Source organism: Argiope bruennichi, chromosome 4 (assembly GCF_947563725.1).
Source record: "Argiope bruennichi chromosome 4, qqArgBrue1.1, whole genome shotgun sequence".
NCBI classification, from domain to species: domain Eukaryota; kingdom Metazoa; phylum Arthropoda; class Arachnida; order Araneae; family Araneidae; genus Argiope; species Argiope bruennichi.
The window spans coordinates 141984401-142007672 of NC_079154.1; the positions used below are offsets into that span (position 1 = coordinate 141984401).

At 33.7% G+C, this 23272-nt stretch overlaps 1 protein-coding gene across 1 annotated transcript; it reads right to left on the reverse strand.

Annotated features, from left to right (window-relative positions):
* Positions 1-1340: 1340 nt before the first annotated feature.
* LOC129966481 (uncharacterized) lies at positions 1341-23057 on the reverse strand. The gene is made up of 3 exons (XM_056080909.1): positions 23030-23057; positions 22289-22451; positions 1341-1582 (listed from the first exon to the last, which is right to left on the reverse strand). Exons 2-3 carry the CDS (start codon positions 22431-22433, stop codon positions 1341-1343), a joined length of 387 nt encoding a protein of 128 aa, XP_055936884.1. The 5' UTR covers positions 22434-22451; positions 23030-23057.
* Between the last annotated feature and the right edge of the window lie 215 nt (positions 23058-23272).

The window sequence follows — 23272 nt, forward strand, 5'->3', positions numbered from 1 at the left end:
AAGGATCTCATCGCTATAGAGATGTGCATTGACAGTACCCGCATCAAAGACTTGCAGTGGTGCACGACTGCCCAACATTATGCCATCCCAGACAAGGATTCCTCTGCCATCAAATCTGTCGATTTCTTTTACGTAGGAGGGATGATAGCGAGCTCCTAGCTCTCTCCAGATGAAGATTCGACGAGTGTCACTCTGTGTGGTAAATCTCGACTCATCATTGAAAAGAACTCGCCCCCATTCTTGCTGTGCCTAAGACTGCTGTGTTAGGCACCACAAGAACCGGGCCTTTCTCTTGGATGCAGTCAAAGGGACGCACTCAACTGGTCGCCGGGCATAAAGGGCCCTCTCTGCTAGACGTCTGTATACTGTTTGTCTGGAGCAAGCCAAGGCCAAGAGCAAGTTGAGGAGCCGTTGTCAGCCTATGTCGTCGTGCGCTTAATGCCAAATAGGGATCCTGTGCAGGCGTCTTTGTTCTGTGACGGCCTTGGTCGGCCTTTCTGGTTACTGTACCACTTGTTTGGAATTGATTCCACAACCTGGATACCACTTTCGGTGGCACTTGTAATCATCGAGCCACCTCCGCTTGAGACTGCCCAGCTTCAAGCCTGCCAACGGCTCTCCATCTCAATTAATCGTCTAAACGATTATGAGAACTCATTCTCATTGGAAACATGTTAAATGTTTTGTTTTAATTCAATATTCAGAAAATTGCAGACAAAAATCCCAGATGCCTAAACGGTCTAATTTCAGTAATTCCTCAAAAACTAATGCTAAACAACATTTTTTTTACAACAAAGGTTAATATCATGTTGCCGGTCCTACACAATATATAAAATATAATTTGTTTAAATTTTACTGGTAGCTATTTAGAATTACTTTGAAAAACACTTTTGTGACCTTAATTTTGGACATGAGTGTATATCATTAACATAGTAAATATACTTCATGATTTTTTAATGAGAAAGGGAAAATAACGTAAAGGAAAAATAATGTAATCTATAAAAGGTAGTTTAAGTTAAAAAATATGTCTTTTAGCTGAGCCACAATTGTGATTTTAACCAGAATTCTTTCTTTCTCTCTCTTTCTTGTTAAAAGCCATAATGAGCAGACCTAACCATCCTCTCAACCGAGCGATCTCATTTCGAAATGAAAATTTTACAGCTTAAATAATCCTTCTTTCTATTTTTCATTCCGCATATGTACACTGTTAATAAGTGATTTTTACTTTTACAGAATGCGGTTAACTAAATATCCTAATTAATTAGTTAACCACATTCTATAAACTAGCGGCATTTTGTTTAAATCGTGAAATTCTTTAGCGTAGAAAAACGGATAATCTCTCAAATACTTCTATTATATCCAAATGAGGGAGAGTCACTGGTCAAGGTTTGGTACATAAGTGCTTCCACGAATCGCTTTCTATTGGGTGATCTGAATAGTTCAATTCTGCTTCCGGATGACGAGGAAGGAGAGGGTGAGAGTGACGATGAATCCGCACCCGGAGAATATGCCAGTGATGAAGTTTGATGACCTCCAAAGTAGTCAAATCCGATTCCTGCGAAGATGCATCCGAGGCCACAACCTGCAAAAAAGGGGCGCAGAATATTTAATTTGTCTGATTCTTTACAACACATCAGAAAGAAAGTAAATACTTCCTCCATAAAACAAAGAGAAAAAAAAATGCATAACCCAAAATGTGACATCTATCGGAATTTCAAATCTACTGTGCACTCTCTGCAATTATTTCACTTTTCCTCCCGTTTTTCTATGCGGAGGAATTAATGACGGGACGCAAATAAACTCATTCTATAACTTCTGCTTGGGCAGCGAAACTGATCGTTCCATGCTGGAAATATCCGTAACTATAAGATGATAAGACAGGGACTTACGGTCATCAGAAACTACGATCCGAGGAGTTACATAAATGCTGCCACAGTCTTACCCTCTAGAACTGACAATGAGTTCCACTTTAAACATTTGCAACAGATTTTATGTGGTCTAATTTCGATCCTTTAACTCTTTGTATTTGAATTTAAATTTTGAGACTTAGCTTTCTTTCTAAATCTTACACATCCCTTTCCAATGATAATAAATATCGTTGGAAAGGGATGATAATAAATATCGTTGGAAAGGGATGATAATAAATATCGTTTTCCAATTATATAAAATTTTAAATAGTTAATATTAGCATAACTTTTGTACGTGTTATAACCAGCCGCCAGAGGGCGGCCGGAAGACACCTTAGTGAACATAAGCAAACAGAAGAATGAATACGAGTCTGGAGATATTACATAGATGCGCGAGGTCTGAGTAGTAGAGCGAGATGGTTTGTGGAATTGTGTTTAATACAACGGGTTATCTGTCATTTAATGATAACCATAGTTGTGGTAGTGTACTGATATGTGTCCAAATTAATAGTAATTCTTATTGGCGTGTAATATATATATGTGTTTGTGCTGTGTCCATTAACTTGCCATCCCTATCGTAAAAAACTTTTGGGGACTAAGCAAGTGTATTTATTGTCTCCAACCACAATACAATGGTGTAAAAAGAAAGATATACCCTAGAAAGGAAAGTTAAAGGAATCAAAACTAAAGCAATGCTTTATTCTAATTTTAAATGAAGTCGAATGAACGGTTATAGATTGGTAGTTGAAGGCCAACATAATTTCAAAATCCAGTAGATTCACTTTTATTACAAAAAAAAAAAAAAAAAAAAGAATTGCTCAAATTTTTTCAGCGTGTGTTAATAAAAGAACAAGCGGATACTTCAAATTCTAATTTCAAGAATTATACGAATTGTTGGATAAAATATTCCTTGTATAAAAGATGGAACATACTGTTGAGAAGGCATTTGATGGAATTTGGGAAACAGTGTGTGACTAGAAGACTGAAAATTGGACAATCCCCACACAAGTCTGTTAAGGCTTAACTGGACTCTAGAAAGACTTTCAAGACAATGGTGGGATATACAAACAACTAGAGCAAGTTGTACTTGTATGCTGACAATCAGAGAAAAATGCTAACACAGATTTTCAGGGTCATTTTTTTTTCAAAATTTTGTCTAACAGGTATAGACATCAAGATAAACTGCAATTGAGTTTTCTGTAGCTATAGGAAATCCGCTTTTCATACGTACCCTAAAGAGAATTTGTAATCTTGAAGACATGCATTCGGACTGAAAACGTTCTTGAGTGCCAAAGACGATGATGAGATTGTGGCTCTCTTTCAATCTCCTCACATTTTTACTTGTGCAAATACGAATAGTGAAATATACAAAGTGCGATGATCTTTATTCTCATACTAACATTTCTTTAAAACAATAGTTTCCTCCGAATGAATTTGATGCGAGCTGTCAGCCAACAGGCAATAATCTTGAAGATGAAGGACTCTAGCGATGACCTCCTTGGAATCATAAGGAGCCCGCGTGTTATATGTAGTCATAAATAACAAAATGTATTTAGAATGCAAGCAGCCTCATTGTAGATTCAATCCCCAGGAACTACAAGGCTCCGTTTATTATACATTGTTACCGGGGCAACTCTTAGATTATTTAGAAATCAGTGTGGAAAGTGGTGAAAATTTTGTTTTACAGTTAGGAGCTATCGTTAGGGTGGAGTTTAAAAAATAAAAATGCTTTTCCTAATATAAAAATCCCATTGGATTCAAAAGTTGAGGATTTTCCTGCCAATTAAATGAAAAATATTAAAAAAAGTGCATCTCGAAACTTCAGTTAGTGGAAAAGGCTCACAATTAGGCGGAGGGGATGGTAAGAATAATTAAAGGAGGAAGCAAAGTTTTTCACTAAAATTATACACAATACAGTTTTAGGTTTCAAATCTCCTCTGAATAATTCCTATTAAATGACGGATAATAGAAAAATTATTTTCACAAACCATGTTACACATTTTGAGTTCTTGCGGAAGGCATAATGTTAAAAAAATTAAATAAGAAATGAATCTTTTAACCGTTTTCAATCTTTAATGATGTTTAGAAGCTTACACCGGCGAAAGATTTGAAAGAACGGTAATCTAACAGAAGCATCAACGCTACGCTCAATACTGCTTTCTTGGACTTCAGTTCTATATAAAATATTCTATATAAAATATATTCTATATAAAATATATCAGTTCTATATATGCAAATATAAATATTGCATTTTATTCTCCAGATCAGTTCTAAAGTTACTACGATAAATAAAATTTGTTTTACATTTTTGAATAAAATTTTATCACTCAATATGTATATCATTATTATAATTTTCAGATGTCAAAATCTTGCAAATGAGCAGAAATGGCTCGAATTCTCAGCATTGTGCTTTTAGACTGGAAACCCACTCATTTTTAAATAGTAATGGTTAATGCTATTTAGAAGCTTACACCCGCGGTCGGTTTTCAAAGAACAGTAGTGTAATGGATAGATCGACCCTGTGCTGAGTCATGTTTTTAGGTCTCCAGATCAATCTTCGTAATGTACTTACATTTTTAAATATTTAAACATTTTTTAAAATAATAAATTTTTAATTGGACTATATAGTTGAATTCTAAAGTTACTGCGATCAATAAAACTTGTTTCACTTTTTTGAATATTATTTTCATTCAAAGTATTTTTAAAATTAATATAGTTTTGAGATATCAAGATCTTGCACATGCGCAGAAATGTCCAATTCAAAGCATTGTGCTTTTAAACTGGAAACACATTCATTTATAAATAGTAATCTATACTACTATTATAAATGTGAAAGTTTGGATGGGTGGATGGATGTTTGTTAGTTAATCATGCCAGAACGGCTGAACGGAATTGGAAGAAATTTAGCACAGGGATAGATTATAGTCTGAAATAGGACATAGGCTACTATTTATTGAGTGGTTAATTTTTTATTAATTAAAAACTAACTTTCCCGCAAAAAGTCTTCCTTTCCGCACCGCCAAATGAGTAGGGCTTCAGTTGTTTTCTTTCCACGCTATAGAGGTTAGGCTTAACATGCTTTCAATCGATTATTTCAAATGATTCTGTTCATTTACTTAGTGTTTGATACATTTAAAATTAAAAATTGTTAATTAATCGATCTTTCGGATTCATTCTAAAGTACTTTTAAATTAAAATAAAACAGAATAAAGGAAATAAAAAATTTCTAATCTGCATTGCGTCTCCCAAACTGACGTAGAAAATTCACGCATGCGCAATGTGTTCTGATTGTTGACAACTTTATTTTAATTTTAATTAAAAATTTAAAATTATGTGTATTATACTGTTGTAGCTATCTCAAAATCGATCGATAAATAAAATAGATTTGACTTGATTTTAAAGAAATACGGACTTGATTTTCTATTTTGTTTTATTATATATTTTTAATAAATTTATTTATAGTTTTAAGTACATCGTTTTTTAGGTTAGTTTTAATTTTTTTAATTTGTTATTATTTGATACTTTTTGGAAATGCCCAGAAAACGCAAATCTAACTTTTCGAAGAGGAGTAATAAAGCGCGGGCTATGAAAGTAGTTAGAAGACCTGTTAGTAATTTTAGTGAGCACTTGCGGACTGTCAAACCCCCTCCAGCTGTGGGATACATACAAGGCCGCTTTATGACCTAATCACAATGACCTAATCATTAAGAGGGCTTTGGTATTGATTGAGGATAAAATGATTTCCATATCTGGAAAATGTCTAGCTGATTTCGGCCTACCCACATAGCAGCGAAGAGGGGAATTATCAAGTGAAATTGTGAAGGAGCTAAACTAAGACACCGCGGTCTTAAAAGCGCAGGTTAATGAAATGACACTGTGATTACTTCCCAAGTAGCGTCAAGTCTACGAAACGATTCTGCACCGAGAAATAATGGAGAGGAGGGATTATTCCTCCGTGACGCACTAGGGCGTGCGGGTAAGTCGTTTGTGCTGAATCTCTGCTAGCCCAACTCCGCACGGACCGCAATATAGCTCTAGTTGCAGTTTCCTCTGGCATTGCTGCAACTTTGCTTAACGGTGGCCGGACTGCACATTCCGTTTTCAAAGTGCCGCTTAATCTTGCAAGCGAAGATACCCCGACATGCAGCATCACCAAAAACAGCGGCCGGGGAGTTCTTTTGCAGCAGTACAAGTTAATAGCATGGGACGTGTGCACAATATCACACATGCATTAGAGGCGTTAATGCATTAGAGGGCTGCATGCATTACAGGCATTAAATCACAGCCTGCAGGATATCCGCGGCAACCAAGCGGTGATGGGCGGCGTTGTCGTTTTGCACGCAGGCGATTTTAGACAGACACTGACAGTTATTGAGAGGGCCATACTGGCTGATGAAATAAACGCATGTCTCAAGGTGTCCCCTCTGTGGTCTTGGACTGAAAAGCTTCATCTTACGAGCAACATGCGTGTGCAACTGTACAACGACCATGAATCAGGTGTCTTTGCAAATAAAATTCTGCACATTGGAGAGGGTCGTCTAGAAACGGATGCAGATTGGATAATTTTATTTTCAGAAGAATCTTTCTATCCACTGGCTGCAGAAGAGGAACTTATCATGCAAGTTTTTTCCAATTTGGAGGTTAATATAAATAATGAAGAATAATTGTGTGAGAGGTCAGTGCTGTCGCCAAAGGACGAGCAAGTCAATAAAATTTTTAAAAAATTAGACATGATCGTCGGAAATTCAAAATTATACACATCCATAGTGGTGATGGCGATGTACCGTGATGGTGAAGGGCGATAGTACTGAATTTCTGAACTCCTCAGATTTAACAGGTGTATCTTCGCATAAGCTGGAGCTTAAATTTGGTGTTCTAGCTCTGCTGATGCGATATCTTGATGCACTGTGCAACGGCACCGGGCTTCGTATCAGAGAGCTTGGCAGTAATATTATAAAATCTACCATTATTACAGGAGTTGCTAAAGGAGAAAACGTTTTAATTCCCTGCATATTTTATATTCCAAACATCTTGCCACTTCGTTTCAAGAGGTTGCAATTTCCCTTAAAATTGGCTTTAACAATAACGATCAACAAGTCCCAGAGCCAAACCAGGGCTGGGCATGTTGTATACATTATGGTATTAGAATAAAAATAAATGTTGAAATTTTCCAGCAGATCTTTCTCAATCAGTTACAAGTTTCTTGATTATCTCTGCTTTCGACAGCACTATAATGATACGGTTTGATAACATTTTAAATTTTGATCAGACCGCCAGTTCTCATACACACACACCAAAATTTCGAGTAATACCCAGTGGTTAATAATATTTAGAAGCTCTTACCTGCGGTCGGTTTTCAAAGAACAGTAATGTAGTGGATAGATCGACTCGGTACTGAATCGCGTGTTTAGGTCTCCAGATAGATCCTCGTAATGTGCTTACATTAAAAAAATTTTAAAATAATAAATTTTTAATTCCGTTGTCCAGATGAATTCATAAGTTACTGCGATCAATAAAATTTGTTTCAATTTTTTTAATATTATTTTCACTTGAAGTATTTATTACATTATTATAATTTTCAGATGTCGAGATCTTGCACATGCGCAGAAATGGCTCCAATTCACAGCATTGTGCTTTTAGACTGGAAACCCGGTCAGTTCTAAATAGTAATGGTTAATAATATTTAGAAGATTATGGTTGCGGTAGGCTTAAAGTGAATAGATTGACCCGGCGCTGAATCGTGTTTTTCAGGTCTTCAGTTCTATCCTCTTAATGTACTTAAAAAAAAAATGTTTTATTTTATTGTCCACTTGAATTGTAACGTTACTGCGATCAAGAGAACTTGATTTACTTTTTCGAATAAAATTTTCATTCAATGTATTTATAAAATTAATATAATTTTTTTATGTCAAGACCTTGCACATGAGCAAAAATGATTGCAATTCACAGCATTGCGCTTTTAGACTGCTAACCCATACAGTTCTAATTAGTAATGGTTAATAATATTTAGAAGCTTATGCCTGCGGGTGGTTTCAATGAACGGTGGTCTAATCAATAGATTTTCCAAGCGCTGAATCACATTTTTTAGGTCTTCAGGCCAATCCCCGTAATAGACTTATATTTTTAAATTTTTTTTTAAAAAATATGCATTTTTAATTTTACTATTGAAATGAATTCTAAAGTTACTGCGATCCGTGAAACTTGTTTTACTTCTTTGATTAAAATTTTCACTCGAAATGTTTATAAAATTAATATAATTTTCAGTTGTGAAAACCTTGTACATGAAAAGAAATTGCTCCACTTTACAGCATTGTGGTTTTAGACTGGAAACCCACTTAGTTCTAATTAGTAATATTTAGTAGCTTATAGGTGGGACGGATGCCATGGATTTGTGGTCTAATAGATAGATCGAAACTGCTTTGATTCACGTTTTGCAGTTCTTTATTTTGAACTTCGTAAAGAATTTATATTTTTAAATATTTCTTTTAGATTTTTGAAAAAATAAATATTTAATTTTATGATACATATGATTTTTTAATTTACTACGATAAATTAAATTGGTTTTACAATTTTGAATGAAATTTTACCTCAAAATATATATAGAATTAATTTAATTTCTAAATGTAACGATCTTGCACATGCGTAGAAATAGGCTCGAATTCATAGCATCTATCCTTTTAGAATGAAATCCTGAATCCTTCTTCAGAATGAATGATTATGAAAATATTGATTGTTCTAAATTATTCTATTCAAAACTTTATAGATCTATCAGAATTTAGAGCAAAAGTTCAAAATGTTCGTTTGTTTATTTCAAATTGAAATGTCAATAATATTTTAAAATTCTTTAGGACCAAAGTGGACAGGTTCGATAATGATGGCGGACCTTTTTTTGTATTTTAAAGATTTTATTGTTTCTCCGCTTTCGGGAGTTACTTTGAGCCTTGCCTTTCGGCGTCGCTGCTACGTCGATGATGTTACAAAGACTGATAGTTTTTTATATATACCGCTAGAGGGCGTTACAAGTGAGAGGCGGGGCAACATGCTTACGTAACATACTCCCGCCTTGAAATTGCACAATTTCAATATTCAGACACTATATGAATTTCACACATCACAATAAATTCGACAGAATTATTATAAAAAATGAATAAATGTAAAAACAAATAAAAAATATTGAAATAATTCTTATATATAAATTTACACAAAATAATACTGAAATAATTCTTATATATAAATTTACACAAAATAATACTGAAATAATTCTTATATATACAAATTTATACAAATGAGTTAAAGTCTCTATGTATTATTTACAATCATAGACACATATACACTTAATTTTTTGGGAGTAAACATATTTGACTAATACCTCTTTTAATAATACCATTCAAAACTCTTATTACAACAACTCTGACTAAACCATCTGAACCTTTTATTAATTCTTGAATTCTACCCAGTCTCCATTTATATGGAGGCAAATCTGGATCTTTGATTACAACCATATCATTAAGATTTACATTATTCTTAGTTAACTGCCATTTGTTTCTAAGATGTAAATTATTCAAATAATTACGTTTCTAATTTTTCCAAACTTGTTGTACTAATTTAGTTAATTTTGCCATTTTGACAAATAATTAATTTCCTCTGAAAATTCAGAAGGTTGCACCTTGCTTACCATGAAGTTGGATGCTGCTTCAATTTCCATTATTATTATCTTACCTTTTTTACATTTTAGAAGAACACTTCAAATGATTAATAAATCTGAAAAGATAACTTATAATTTTAGTATAGTTGTTACTTAAATTTAAAATATTACAAATAAAATTATTAGAAATATTAGTTAGTAAATTCAATTCACAAAAAGTTTTAACTTCTTTCATAAAGTCATTATTGATTGCACACACCCGCGATTTGCTGCACAAAAGACTTGTTTTCACTTCACTGGATTTATTTATTGAGCACACATAGATGACTGCACCTTAGTTCTTAACTGAGGCATCACAGAAGCAATGTAGGTCTATGGTGGCGAGATTCTTGATAATAACACATCTTTGAATTTTTAACTGTTGTTAAGTCTGGAAATTCAAAATTTAAGTTTTGATTTATTCCCTAATAATTCAGGATGGTTTGAAACCCATTTGTGAAGTTGCATGCCTCCTTTACTTAAAAGTTCTATTAACTGCTGTTGTAAAGCCTTGGTTTCTGGTAAGTTATTTGAACCAGTTAAAATGTCGTCAACATAAACATCAGTAAGAAGTGCTGCAGATGCTTGAGGAAATTCACTTTTTTCTTTCTCAGCTAATGCCTTGAGTGTTCTGGTGGCTAAAAATGGAGCACATTTTGTTCCATATGTCACAGTCCGTAGTTTGTATGTTTCCACAGAAGCAAATTCATTAGATTTCCACAGAATTTTTTGCAGGTCTCCATCTGCTTCTGCAACCAAAATTTGGCGATACATTTTCTTTATATCTGCACTAAATGCAAATTGATATGTTCGGAATCTCAAGATGATGCAAAAGAGCTCCTGTTGAATTGTTCCGCCGTTCAATAAAATGGAATTAAGTGAAACTCCACTGCTAGAATTTGCAGATGCATCAAAAACGACACGCAAGGGTGTTGATGTGCTTTCTGGGCGAAACACGGCATGATGAGGAATATAATATTCACTATTGGCAATTTCAGGAGAATCTAAAATTCTTTCCATATGATTTAACTGGAAATATTCATCCATAAAAGCCTTGTATTGCATTGCCATTGTTTTATTTTTATCTAATCTTTTCCAAAGTAAATTTAAACGTCTTTTCGCCATTTCTCTTGAATCGCCTAGTATAGAACGTTTTTCTTCAACTATTGGCAATTTAACAACATACCTTCCGGTACTATCCCTCTTATGAGTGGAAAGAAAATGTTCCTCACAGTAAGTTTGTTCATATGTTTTTGATTCGATTGAATCATATGTATTATTACTAAGAAAAGATTCTAAGTTAATGAAATTTTTAACAGAATTCTCCAGATTATCATTTTCAAAAATTAATCCAGAAAAGAAATGGGAATTTCTGCCGTCGATTGTTCCCGTTACTAAATATCGGAACACACTATTTTTTAACAAGAGTGAATTATCATATGATCTAAATTTTTCTGCCTATAATAAATCAAAGAACAACTCACATCCGAGTAATGCATTAATTTTACTAGGAATATGAAAAGTCTCATTGGCAAGTTTTATCTCACTTGGGAAGTTAACCTTTGAGATATCAATTTCATTAGAAGGAGTTAAATGCGTTATTTTAGGCATAATTAAAATGATACAGTTCTGGAAAAATTATTGTCTTCATTAAAAATGGTAGTGGTTAATTTACTTTTAACGAAGAATTCTCCTCCGTTAATACCAGAGATGGATGCATTAATCTTTTCCCGCTTCAAATCTAAAGAATTGGCCAAATCTGCAGTTATTATGTTTACCGAACTTCCAGAATCCAACAGGGCTTTTATTTTTATTTTTTGACCAAATGCGTCTTCAATAAATAACTGCGCGGTGCATAGAATGTTTGAAGATAGTTTCGAGTTACTTGTAAGCGCTGACTCAGCATCAGGGGTTAGTTTTTGTGGCAACCTCGACGAGCCAGACGGATCATTGTGTACTGTCTGTCTATCACAAGAATAGCTCCCGCCAAGAAGTCTATCTAGTGGCGGTCGCTGTAGTAACAAGACTAGTTCATTTCTAATGGGGATTAAGGGTATAGGGAATTGGCGGAATTAAAGGTTACATCACGTCATTCGTCTTCTTGGATTTAAAAGAGTTGCACTCGTTATCTTATCCTTGTGTTTATTTTGCTTTTGCTTTTAAAATTATTTGTTCCTTACTGGTTAAATTGATTTTGCTATTTTGCTAAACCTGCAAGATGGTCTTTAAGTTAAGGAAGGGTGAAATTTTGAAATCGCAGGCACGTAAAATTGTATATAATATTGCGGAATTTTGTTCCAATGAAGCTTCATCGAAATCTGCGTTAATTTCACTCCCACAAGCTCTGAAAAGGGCTTCTCAAGCAACTGGAATTTCTGAAGCTACAATAAAAAAAATAAGAAAGGAAGTTTCATCATCGGGCTCATCGACAGTTTTAAAATCACCCGGTAAATACCGTAAAAGACCTAGTAAGCGAAACTGTGAAATAGACAACTTTGACAAGTGTGTTATACGGCAAACAATTCAAGACTTTTACATAAAAGAAAGGAAAGTACCATCCCTCAGAAAATTACTACCCGTGTTGAAAGAAAAAATTGGATTTTCGTGGCAAAAAGACACATTGTGCAAAGTCTTACATTCAATGAATTTCCGATGGAAGAAGTGCGTGAATAATAGAAAAGTACTCATGGAAAGACCAAATATTGTTTTTTGGAGACACAGATATTTGAGAGAAATGAGATGTTACAGGAAAGCTGGACGACCGATTGTCTATATTGATGAAACTTGGGTAGACAGCAATTTGACATTTAAGAAATGCTGGCAAGATGATACAGTTTTGGGAGCTATAGCAAATGTTAATTCGAAAAATAGACTTATAGTTGTTCATGCTGGGTCATCAACGGGTTTCCTTATGGGTGCTTTACTAGTATATAAAGCATCAACAAAAAGCGGCGACTATCACGGGCAAATGAACTATGAAAACTTTAAAAAATGGGTGTTGGAAAAACTTCTTCCAAATTTTCAACCAAACAGTGTCGTATGCATGGATAATGCATCGTATCATACAACTGTCGAAAACCCCACTCCAACGAAGTATTCTACAAAAAAAGTTATGATAGACTGGTTGAAAAACAACGGAATTACCCTGCGATCAAAAAATGCGAAAAGCGGAACTGTTCTCTCTTATAGACAGTAATCGTCCAAAGAAAATTGTCTATAAAATTGATAATTTAATAGAGAAAGAAGGACATGAAGTTATCCGACTACCCCCTTATCATTGCGATTTGAACGCAATCGAATTTGTGTGGTCCTCTGTAAAAAGAATAATAAAGGAACGAAATGTTACTGGCGATTTAAGTTTGAACAATCTGAAATCTCTTCTTCAAACAGCTATCACTGAAGTTACTTCGGCAGAATGGGCAGCGCATTGCAAAAACGTAGAAAAGCTTGAAAATAATTATTGGGAGAAAGATGGACTGTTAGAAGATTTAGTGGACGAACTGTCATTTCAAATTGATACCAATGATGATTCTGATTCAGAAGAAACCAAAACTTGTGAGAGTGATTTAGAGGATTTTGAAATGCTTGAATGAACATTATTTTCGAAATATAGACGGTATTTTATTTTATTTTATTTTTAAAACTGTTTTGCCTTAAAAATTGTTGGAAAATACATGCTGAAAGTTTAATAATCAACGAAGTTCTGTCATTTTATTAATAATCTAAAGTCCTTGATAATTATTAATAGTTATGAAAATATTAAACAATTATTAAAAAGTTAAATAATTACTTTTTTATTGTAATAATTTTCATCTTTACTGCATATTCATTAATATTTCATTTTTATGTCTAAAAGTTTAAATATTATTATATAATTAATATATTAAACATTTTTTTTCATTCTTTATAAATCAATTAAAAAAAATCGCCAATACGTCATCAAGGCGATCAGTAAGCCAAAATGGATGCCTTTCTTTTTAAATCCCCCATTGAAAATAGAGCAGGTCTTGTTTCCACGGCAACAGACTATCGTAGACATATTGGCGGGAGCTATTCTTGAGGTAGACAAACAGTACATAAAGTTGCTCCCCCGCGTCTGGGGGCGTTACCTTTCCAAGGCGCGTATCCAGATGTACCAAAGAATTATGGCCTGATTTTTGACACCTTCGGCAGAGGAATGTGGATTTGCAAGGTGGCTTATGCAATTTTAAACAGTTCTTACAAATGTTATATTTTTCTAAAAGCTCGATTCTTTTAGAAACATTCAATTTTAAAAATTCAGAGCATCTTTGTAAAGGATGTTCCAATTTACATAAAATACATGGCTTTACATTACTTAGTTTATTCGCATTAAGAAGAAAGTTTTTCGACATATTTATTGCGCCTTGAAATTTCTTGTGGAACTTACTACTTGTAGGGTATTTCCCTAATTGATCGAGTACCATCGCTCTTGATTCTAAAAATTGCAAGAGCTCCTTCAATGAAGGTATTTGTTTTGATTGTATGGACATTTCATATGCCTTTCTACTCTCTTTATCAAGTCTTTCTAATATTATATTTACTAATATAGCATTTGTTAAGTCATTACATTCTAAATTAAAACTTTTTAAACCTCTCAGACTTTTATTTATTGTGTCTGTGATATTTCGTAAGCCCTTTGCAGACTCAAAATTTAATTTTTCTAGGTTTAGCATATTTCGAATGTGAATATCAACAATTGCTGGCTTATTTTCAAAGCGTTCTTCCAGAGCAGCAAACAGTGACTCAAACGTATCGTCACTTTTTTCTATAAATTTAGCTTCACCACGGATTGCAGCTTTTAAATAAAATAACTTTTGATCATTCGTTAATTCGATATTATCGTTTATTAGACACATAAATTGATTTTTGAAATTACTGAATTCTTCCATTTTTCCGTAAAATAGCGGTAAGGGAATTTCCGGAAGTTTCGTTTTTAATTCAATATGATTGATATAAGCTTTCAAATTTGAATTTTGATTTATATTATGCATTACATTTTCGTTAACATTATAATTAGAGAGTAAGCATTTCAAACTTACCTCTAATTCATTTCTTTCTTCTTCGATATCCAACATTTCTTGATCGCACTTCTGGCTTAGCGTTTCATCTTCGTCGATTTCCAAATAATCCTTGAATAAAATTTCTAATTCATTTTTTATTTCTTCCACAATTGCCAGCTTTTGTTGACAGGTGAATATAAATTTATTTTCTTCTTCAACCGTTGAACTACTTTCAACAAACTTTTTAACACTTGTTAGTTTCGCCTTTATCCTTCCACGAATTCTATTTAACTCTTTGGCTTTTTGAGTTTTATTTTTTCTCCATATTTTTGCTAATTCGTCTCCGGCTCGCTAGGACCAGAGTGGAGAGGTTCGATAATGATGACGGACCTTTTTTTGTATTTTAAAGATTTTATTGTTTCTCCGCTTTCGGGAGATTCTTTGAGCCTTGCCTTTCGGCGTTGCTGCTACGTCGATGATGTTACAAAGACTGATAGTTTTTTACATATACCGCTAGAGGGCGTTACAAGTGAGAGGCGGGGCAACATGCTTACGTAACACAAAGGACTGCATAAAATTTAGATTTCATAATTTTTTGAAGCATGTTTATAGACCGAAACAAAATAATATACCGTTATTCACAGAATTTAAATCTTTTTCAAAATAAAAACTAAAAACTGAATTTTATGTTGAATCTGAGAAAATCTTGAAATATTACATAGATTATGAAAATTATTCTGTAGTGCATATAAGATTTAATTGCTGAACGATGTTGTTTTCAGTACTCTTATTAAAAAATGCTTGGTTTCAGTAAAGAATGCTTTTTATATTAATTACAGTTTAATCATTCCCGCTTTAATTTAAAGTGAAATTTTAAGGAAGCTGACAGAAAATTAGCGAGATACATAATGCCTTATGGCTTAATATATACTACATTCATAATAGTATGATTGAATTATATGACTATAAAAATTTCAAGCTTAAAAATATTTTGATGAAGAAGCTATTAAAAGACAAGTTACATAAAATATTTTATTTCAAATTTTAATGAGCATTAAGATTGGCGAACTTGCTGGTCACCAAAGACGGCTAATGCAATATGTTCCTTGAAACAGTGTATTTCTTTTATTGCTAAACATTAAAACAATCATTGGAATAGTTCAGAATGGGCGATAAAATAAATCCTGAGACTGCGAGTAGCAGTTTCTTATCATTTTACTACATTCTTTTGAGAACAGTTTGTTACTTTGAACAGAAGTCAAAGCACACGCTTTTAATTAGCATGTAGTTTCTGAGTCAGATGGAAACATAATGGAATAACTGGGACTGGTTAATGGAGTAAATGGCACTGATTAATTAATAAATTAATTGGAAAAAGACATTATTTACTGAATCCTCCAGGTCATGATTATTCAATCGCATAGAGAGTGGGCTCATTTTCCATCTCATTTGGTCATGACGAAGAATTCAAAATTCGTGTCTCAACGCCCCTACATTGCAGTCTTATTAAATGCGGTTGATATGCAAGAAGTCATCTTATTATCATCTAATTCATTGAAAATCCTTTTAGCAAGCAAAAAATATATCCTTTTGATTTAATTCGTTTCATCAAAATTATCGCCATCTATATTATCTTTTTGTTCAGTAAATTATTCGTAATTATTTATCAATTAAAAATTAATTCATTAATTAGCCATTATTATTAAAAAGTGTTAAAAATTATTAATTTATATTATTATTAAGAAAATTAATTCTTTTAACACTGAAAACTCTATTCGAGAGGTATACGGTGATCTGAAAATCCTTGTAAAAATCCTATCCATCTCCTCTAATTATGATTAATTGAATACCCGAAGCGAGTGCTTCGTCCGTTTGAGTGGCTGACTCTGAAGCAAGGAATTTCACAATATCCATGTTCAAATTCCCGAAATAACCATCAACCAAACAGAGTCTTCCATTATATATTGAGCCCTTAAAATAAATACTGTCATTACACTTTTAACATGCGTTTAAGTTTTTATTATTATTATTATGTGAGAACATGATGTTATTTTCGTTAAGGGGTTTTGAATAATTGAAGCACGAAATCGCGCAGGCATTGAATAAAGCATAAATGACAATATTCATCTTCATCTACTTCACCTGCTTTTACCAGTATTGCATTATTATTATGTATTCTTCTTTGAAAGCAGATGCGTTTTTAAAAGGTTGACCTCTGTTAGGGACATGGGGTTTTCACCATAGTAATCCTACGGGACTATAAAAGACTCCCCATGGAGTCATCTACTGCGCATGCGCAGATGGCTTTCGTTATATCTCGTAAACTACATATGTTACAGACATGGTGTTTTCATTTAGAAGTACCCCCGGGGTTTTTCTACCCCCCCCCCCTCAATTTTGGATAAATTACGCATGCGCAGTACGAATTTTGATTAATATTGGTCAAAGAGTTCCTGCGGGTTTCGGGATGTCGATTATGTCAACTTCCTATCAGAGCGGAAGTTGTTATATCCCGAATTCTATGCAACGCAGAGACGAGTGCGACCCGTCAAAACACTTGTCTCAATGAATAGAGTTGTATGACATTTTTACGAAACTCTGGTCTCGATAGGGTCCGAGATCAGGTCTCGAAATTTACAAATTTGAGTTACATTGCATTTGCTCATATCGTTGGATAGTACTCGCCGAAATGCACGTAACGATAGGAGTTTCACGTTGCTACTCCGAGTGATTCGTGAGTTACGAGCTCTCAAACTTGTAAAAATTTGAATTTGCAAGCGAGGTTTTCGACCTCGTGTTTGCAAAAACTCCCTTTACGACTGGCATCAATACACTCTACTCAATGTCCTCTATAGAACGATATCACATGTACGTCGCTTACGTTATTAGAAGCCGAAAAACGGAAGCGAGAACGGAAAAAGAACATGATGTTGTTTTGGTTGGGGGGGGGGGTTGAAGCTCGAAATCGCGTAGGCAATGAATAAATCATAAATGGGGCGTCCTAAGCTTTCTCCCGATGAAGTCTTGCAAAGAAAAAAAGAAAGGGAACGAAAGAGAAAACAGAGGCCGGAACAAAACCTTCAATCAACAAAAACGAATGATGAAAATTTAAAATTAGAAGCTGATCAAATTAAACATGAAAGTAACACAACGGGAACGAAGAAAGCGTAAACCTTATGCAGTGCGTTGCAAGATTCTCAATCGCTACACTCAACTTCAAACACAGAACGTGTCCATTTGGATTCTGAATCACAACCGTCAACGTTCAACGCAAAACGTCTCCATTTCGATTCTGAGTTTCAAAAGTCGCTTTCTAGCTTTAAGCAATTCATTGAAAAAAATGTTCTCACATGATAACTTGAAATTTACGAGAGCAGATTTCAATTGTTTTCTTGTTTTTTTCTTAACTTTTTTTTTTTTTTTTTTTTTTTCATTTTTTGGTACAGAACTTCTTGTATTTCTGAGAAAGGGAAATTTCAGTATTCTGACATTCCTAGACTTGGAGTTTCTCAGATACTAGAGAATTAATTAAGGCTAATAAAGAAAGATTAACAAAAATATTCCTTTCCCAGGCTTTCATTCGTGCTGAAAAGGATTGATTGTGTCGTCGCTTCAGTTCCAGGTTTCGCACTCAGCTTTCCGTAGGATGCCAGAGAAGTGTAATATAAGCCGTATGTTATTCCATGTGTAACTTCAACTGGAAGGGTCCACCAAGGATTATGAAGGAAACTGTACCACAGAAAGCGAATCACGTAGGTGAGCAAAGATCAAAACATGAGAGTGACCGATTTTTCGTATGATTCAGCCGGAGTAGAAATGAACGGAATCGAACTTCCGAAGCTTTTGACAGTGAGGCGCAGTCCACAAAGAAGTTCACTGCCTCCGATGGACATGAGAAACTATATAAGATAGAGCCATACCATTTCAATCGCATCCTATTCATCAGAATTGCTAGCTCGAAAGACAGAGACTCTTTAGATCTGAGAACCGTGCCGACGTCACGTAGAAGGTTCTGAGAAAAATGTGGCTTCACGGGATCCAGTTTGAATAAATTCTAGAGAAACAGAACTAGAATTACTGCCATAAGAATCCAGGCTGCGAGGAAGCTTTGAATAAAATTATTCAGAAATCCCGCAAGTGGGGCTACGATACCCCATCAAATGGCGCCCCACAAGCGCTGTTTGCCGAATTCGACAGCAGGTTTCTGGATGCTCTTGCGACACGCCATATCGGATAGAGTGAATGTGGCATTGGCTGTGACTCTCGATAAAGAGAAAAGAAACGCAAACAACCAAAACTGGAGAGTTTGCAAATCGCTGATATGAGCACTGGCGCCACCTTCAGGCGTGCCTCCTCCTTTACGTAAGGTGGTCATATATTCGGAGCTTTGATATGAAAAATTACAGCATAAAGAATTATTCTCAAGTTTACGGTTGCATTCACTATTATTCTGAAACAACGCTCCTATTTGATCCGTAGAATAAATATTAAATGATGGCGTATAATCTTTACTGCACAAAAATAAATAGATAGTACAATTTTGCTTGCAAAGTAACGTTGGAATTTTATTGTGTCCATCTGTTTTTCGTAACGAAGAGAATTATTTTCAGATTTTTCGTTGGTAAGATTATATTGATCCAAAACATTCAAGAGAGAATCATAACTTATAAGACAAGCATCGTATTCTATATTTTGAGCTGCAATATCTGTAAAGTTTAAGTTAGTAAGTGAATAGAGAGTATTCAACCTTCTGGCAAAATGTAGCCTCTCCAAAGTGAATTTTTGAAAATGACACATTTACAGACAGTTGATTCAGTTCGTGTTTTGGAATGGTCAACAGCAAGAAGTAACCCGATCCATTAATGAGCGTCAAAATGCAAATGATGGCCCATCCTTTTTAAGTAGTCGGCAATGTAGTCTATCATTGGTTTGGAGAATATGAAGAGGAACATCTGTGTTGTGAGAACTGCACCCATGGACGAGGCAGCGAGTCCAAGTCTTTCTCTCGCAAACGCTACAATGTACAGGTATCGCCGCTCCTTGCGCTGAAAATGAATAATAACATACAAGTGCTTGCTATTTACCGAAAGAAAATGACAATAAAACTTTATTTGACTTACAGATTTTTCGAGTGCTTGCTAAGATTGACATTCAGTATCAGTTTCACTACTACAATCCTTAATGTTCCGAGTATTTAATCTCTACATGAGTTAGTGACACGCAGCGCCAGAAGTGAGACATGCGTCACTTAACATGCGTTATGTGGTTGGGAACACTTGTGCGAATAACACATGTCAGAGGGATGTATACTATTACGTTGAATGCGGCAGTATGACTCTTCCTAGAGTGATTATGGATTAGTCTATTCATGAATGAAGAATCAGAATTTTTCTCACCTGTTTTGTGAGTCAAAGAACTAAAGTCTCCAAAAGAGTTCATTGCCATAAAAAGTGATGGACTATTCGCGATTGTTCATTGAATTCAGAGCGGATTTGAAGGGAGATAGCTTCACTTCGGTTCTGTATTAAGGTCGATTTTCTTTTTTGTTGCGCATATTCAAATTTCAGTGTTTAGACATCCATTCATAATTTCGGATAACACTTTTCTTTATCTAAGATTATAATGTTTGCCGATTTTTGTATTATTGTAAGTTAATCATATATCGTTAATGGATTGTATTTTCATCGAACGTTCACTTCAAAATTGAGTTGAAACTACTTCTGTCCGTATTTCCTGAATCGAGCAGCTACTTTTCGCTTTAAACGGTTATAGGCAAACGTTGTGCTTTGAAATATATGCTCGAAAGAAGAAAAGCAGCAGAGGAACAATGATTGAATATACAGCCAGATCATGTAAGAACAGATACAGACACATCCACTTAGGTAAAAGGCGTTGGAGCGGAGAGTTATTTTTTATATATCAGGGTATAATAAAGTACGGCCTGATCAAGCTGAGCAAGACATCACCTTCAAGACAATTGGTTTCTTTATCTCGGGAGTTAAAAAACAAACAAACTAAAAATATAAATTTAAAAGCAATTTTGAACAAAAATGATTTAAAAAATAAGAAACTTTTTAATACATACTGAAAATAATTTTTGATATTCCGATATTCAAATACAATGTTTGTGTGGGCGGATGATTTGTAAGCCATTACAACAACTCCAAAAAAGGGTGGATTTCACTTACCCGTAAGGGAGTTTGAAAACACGAAAATAAAAATTCTAAGAATAGTATCATAATATTTAAATGTTAAAATGGAATATTTTGACTACATGATTCTTGCAAATAGAATATCATTTAATTTGATAAACTTAAAAAATATAACAAAAATCGAATTTTTTAATTTTTGTAAAGTTTCGGGACCTCTGTGTAGCTATCTATATTGTCTATTTGATGATCAGAGCTGAAAATGGGCAACAATACTAAAAGAAAAATTTTTCCGGTATTTTATAAATTATTTCTATACTGTATAACCCGTTTATCAGTTTGACGACATATTATATAAAATATCTAATAGTATATTAACCAATCAAGGTACTGAACTGAAATTTATTTTGTAATTCTTTTCTATTTATCAAAAAGTCACCATACTCATTTTTTTATAATTTAATACATATTTGATCATGCTTAAATATATCTAACCTAAACCTTCTTACAAAACCAAATAATTTTAAAACGATAGAATTATCAATATAATGCTTGTCACACTTTTGTGCGTACTGCGTGGCATTTTAGTTTTGAAAAAAGTATAAATACCATTCAATGTTATGGAGTTAAATATGTTAAACTATTCTATTTATTATAAAAGAATAAGGAATGGAGGAGGTATAAAGATCGAATGTCATTCCCTCTGTAGGGAGGTTTCCCATGACATTACTAACGAATTCCTAATAGCAGCAAACAATTAACTGTTCTAATCGCAATAAAATTTCTCGTAACCAACAATATAAAAATAATGGCATTTATAAAAATATAAATTAAAATTCGAAATTTTATTGTAATTATTCATTGAAATAAAAATGGATATATGGCTGGTTAGTGAAGAGGATGTGCAGGCTAGGTTAAATACAGACAATTACGTTTCTGCCTCTCTCTTTTTTTTGGTGATGACAAATTAATCGAATATATATTCTGAAAGGTTGAGGAGGAAAAAGAAGACGAGGACAGCATGCAGGCGAGAAAGTTGCGTCGTAGGAAGCAGACGAAAAAATTGCAGACATTTTTAAAATTTTGTGTCAAACGTTCTGTACCAGCTCATAAAGTTCTGAAGCTTCAATACATACAAAATAAATTTGGAACACTGACGACGAATGTGTAGAAAGAAAAGCTTTTTTGTGCTTCCCCACAAAAAGAAATATGTAAATTTTGTTATGATATAAAAATTTTACTTTTCCTAAACATGAAATTTTAGTGGATGTTTTAATTTGAAAATTTTTTTGCATTTTCAGATATTGTATATTGAATTGCGTACTGCATAATCAGTTATCAGATTTGTATGGCCATTAAAAATAACAATAAAACAACGTGGCTATCAGAATTCTGCAGATAGCTGCAGTAAACAGGAAGTCACTCCCGAAATATGTCCAGAAAAGCCTTTTCTCCAATGTATTTGATATTTGCAGCTTCATTTGCAATTTCTCTCTATTTTGTGCCTTACGACAAGTATAATCTTACCTCCAATGTACAAAAAGAAATGAATCTTGAATCTGAGCATCTCTCTATCAATATGGCATGAAAAATGGTTCTTCTTCATCTTGCCAGGCGATTCATTGGGAGTGACATAAACATCAGATGTCTCTCTGTTTTGCTCCACGTTCATTTTTATTATTTTTTTAACCTGGAAAAAATATTGAAATTTCCGTTAAGAAATGGAATTTTCTTTCTGAATCCAAAAAATTAATATATTATCAGCTTTGCCTGATTCTGGTGAATTTTTAAGGCGCTAATAAGAAATTGTCTGGGGAAAAATACAGATAATAAAATTAACAAGAATAATTTATTGCTGCATTTAATTGCATATGCAAAAAGTTTGCATCTTACACACACACACACACACACACACACACACACACACACACATACACATACACACACACACATACACACACAGATATATATATATATATATAGACATAGAAAATAAAATTTTAAACATTTGTATTTGCTAAAATAAACAGAAATCTATTCGCTATTTTTTGCTTTACATGCAAAACATTTTTGTGTATGTGTATTTTGTTTGTGTATGTGTATTTTGTTTGTGTTTTGTGTATTAAAAATATTTTATAGGTATTTCAATCAATGAAATCAACCATTTCCTTTTTCTATCTAATAATTTGCAACAAAAAATAAATACGAAAGCGATTTAATGTCTCTAAAACAGTAAAATACAACCGTTAAAAGAGCTGATATACTTACCAGTAAACTGAAGTCATCACTTCGTGTGTTAAACAATATAATGCGGCTGTTGAATTAAAAAAAAAAAAAAAAAAAAAAAAAAAAATTCTTTAACAAAAAGAGCAGAAAAATTGGAAGAATGTTTCTTATCTTTATCAGCGCACTCACGAATTCATTGACATTTTCTTTACAACTATACAATCCGAGTCGTAAAATGACGCCAAAATCTTATCTCCTTGTGCTGTAAAACCAAGTACAAACACA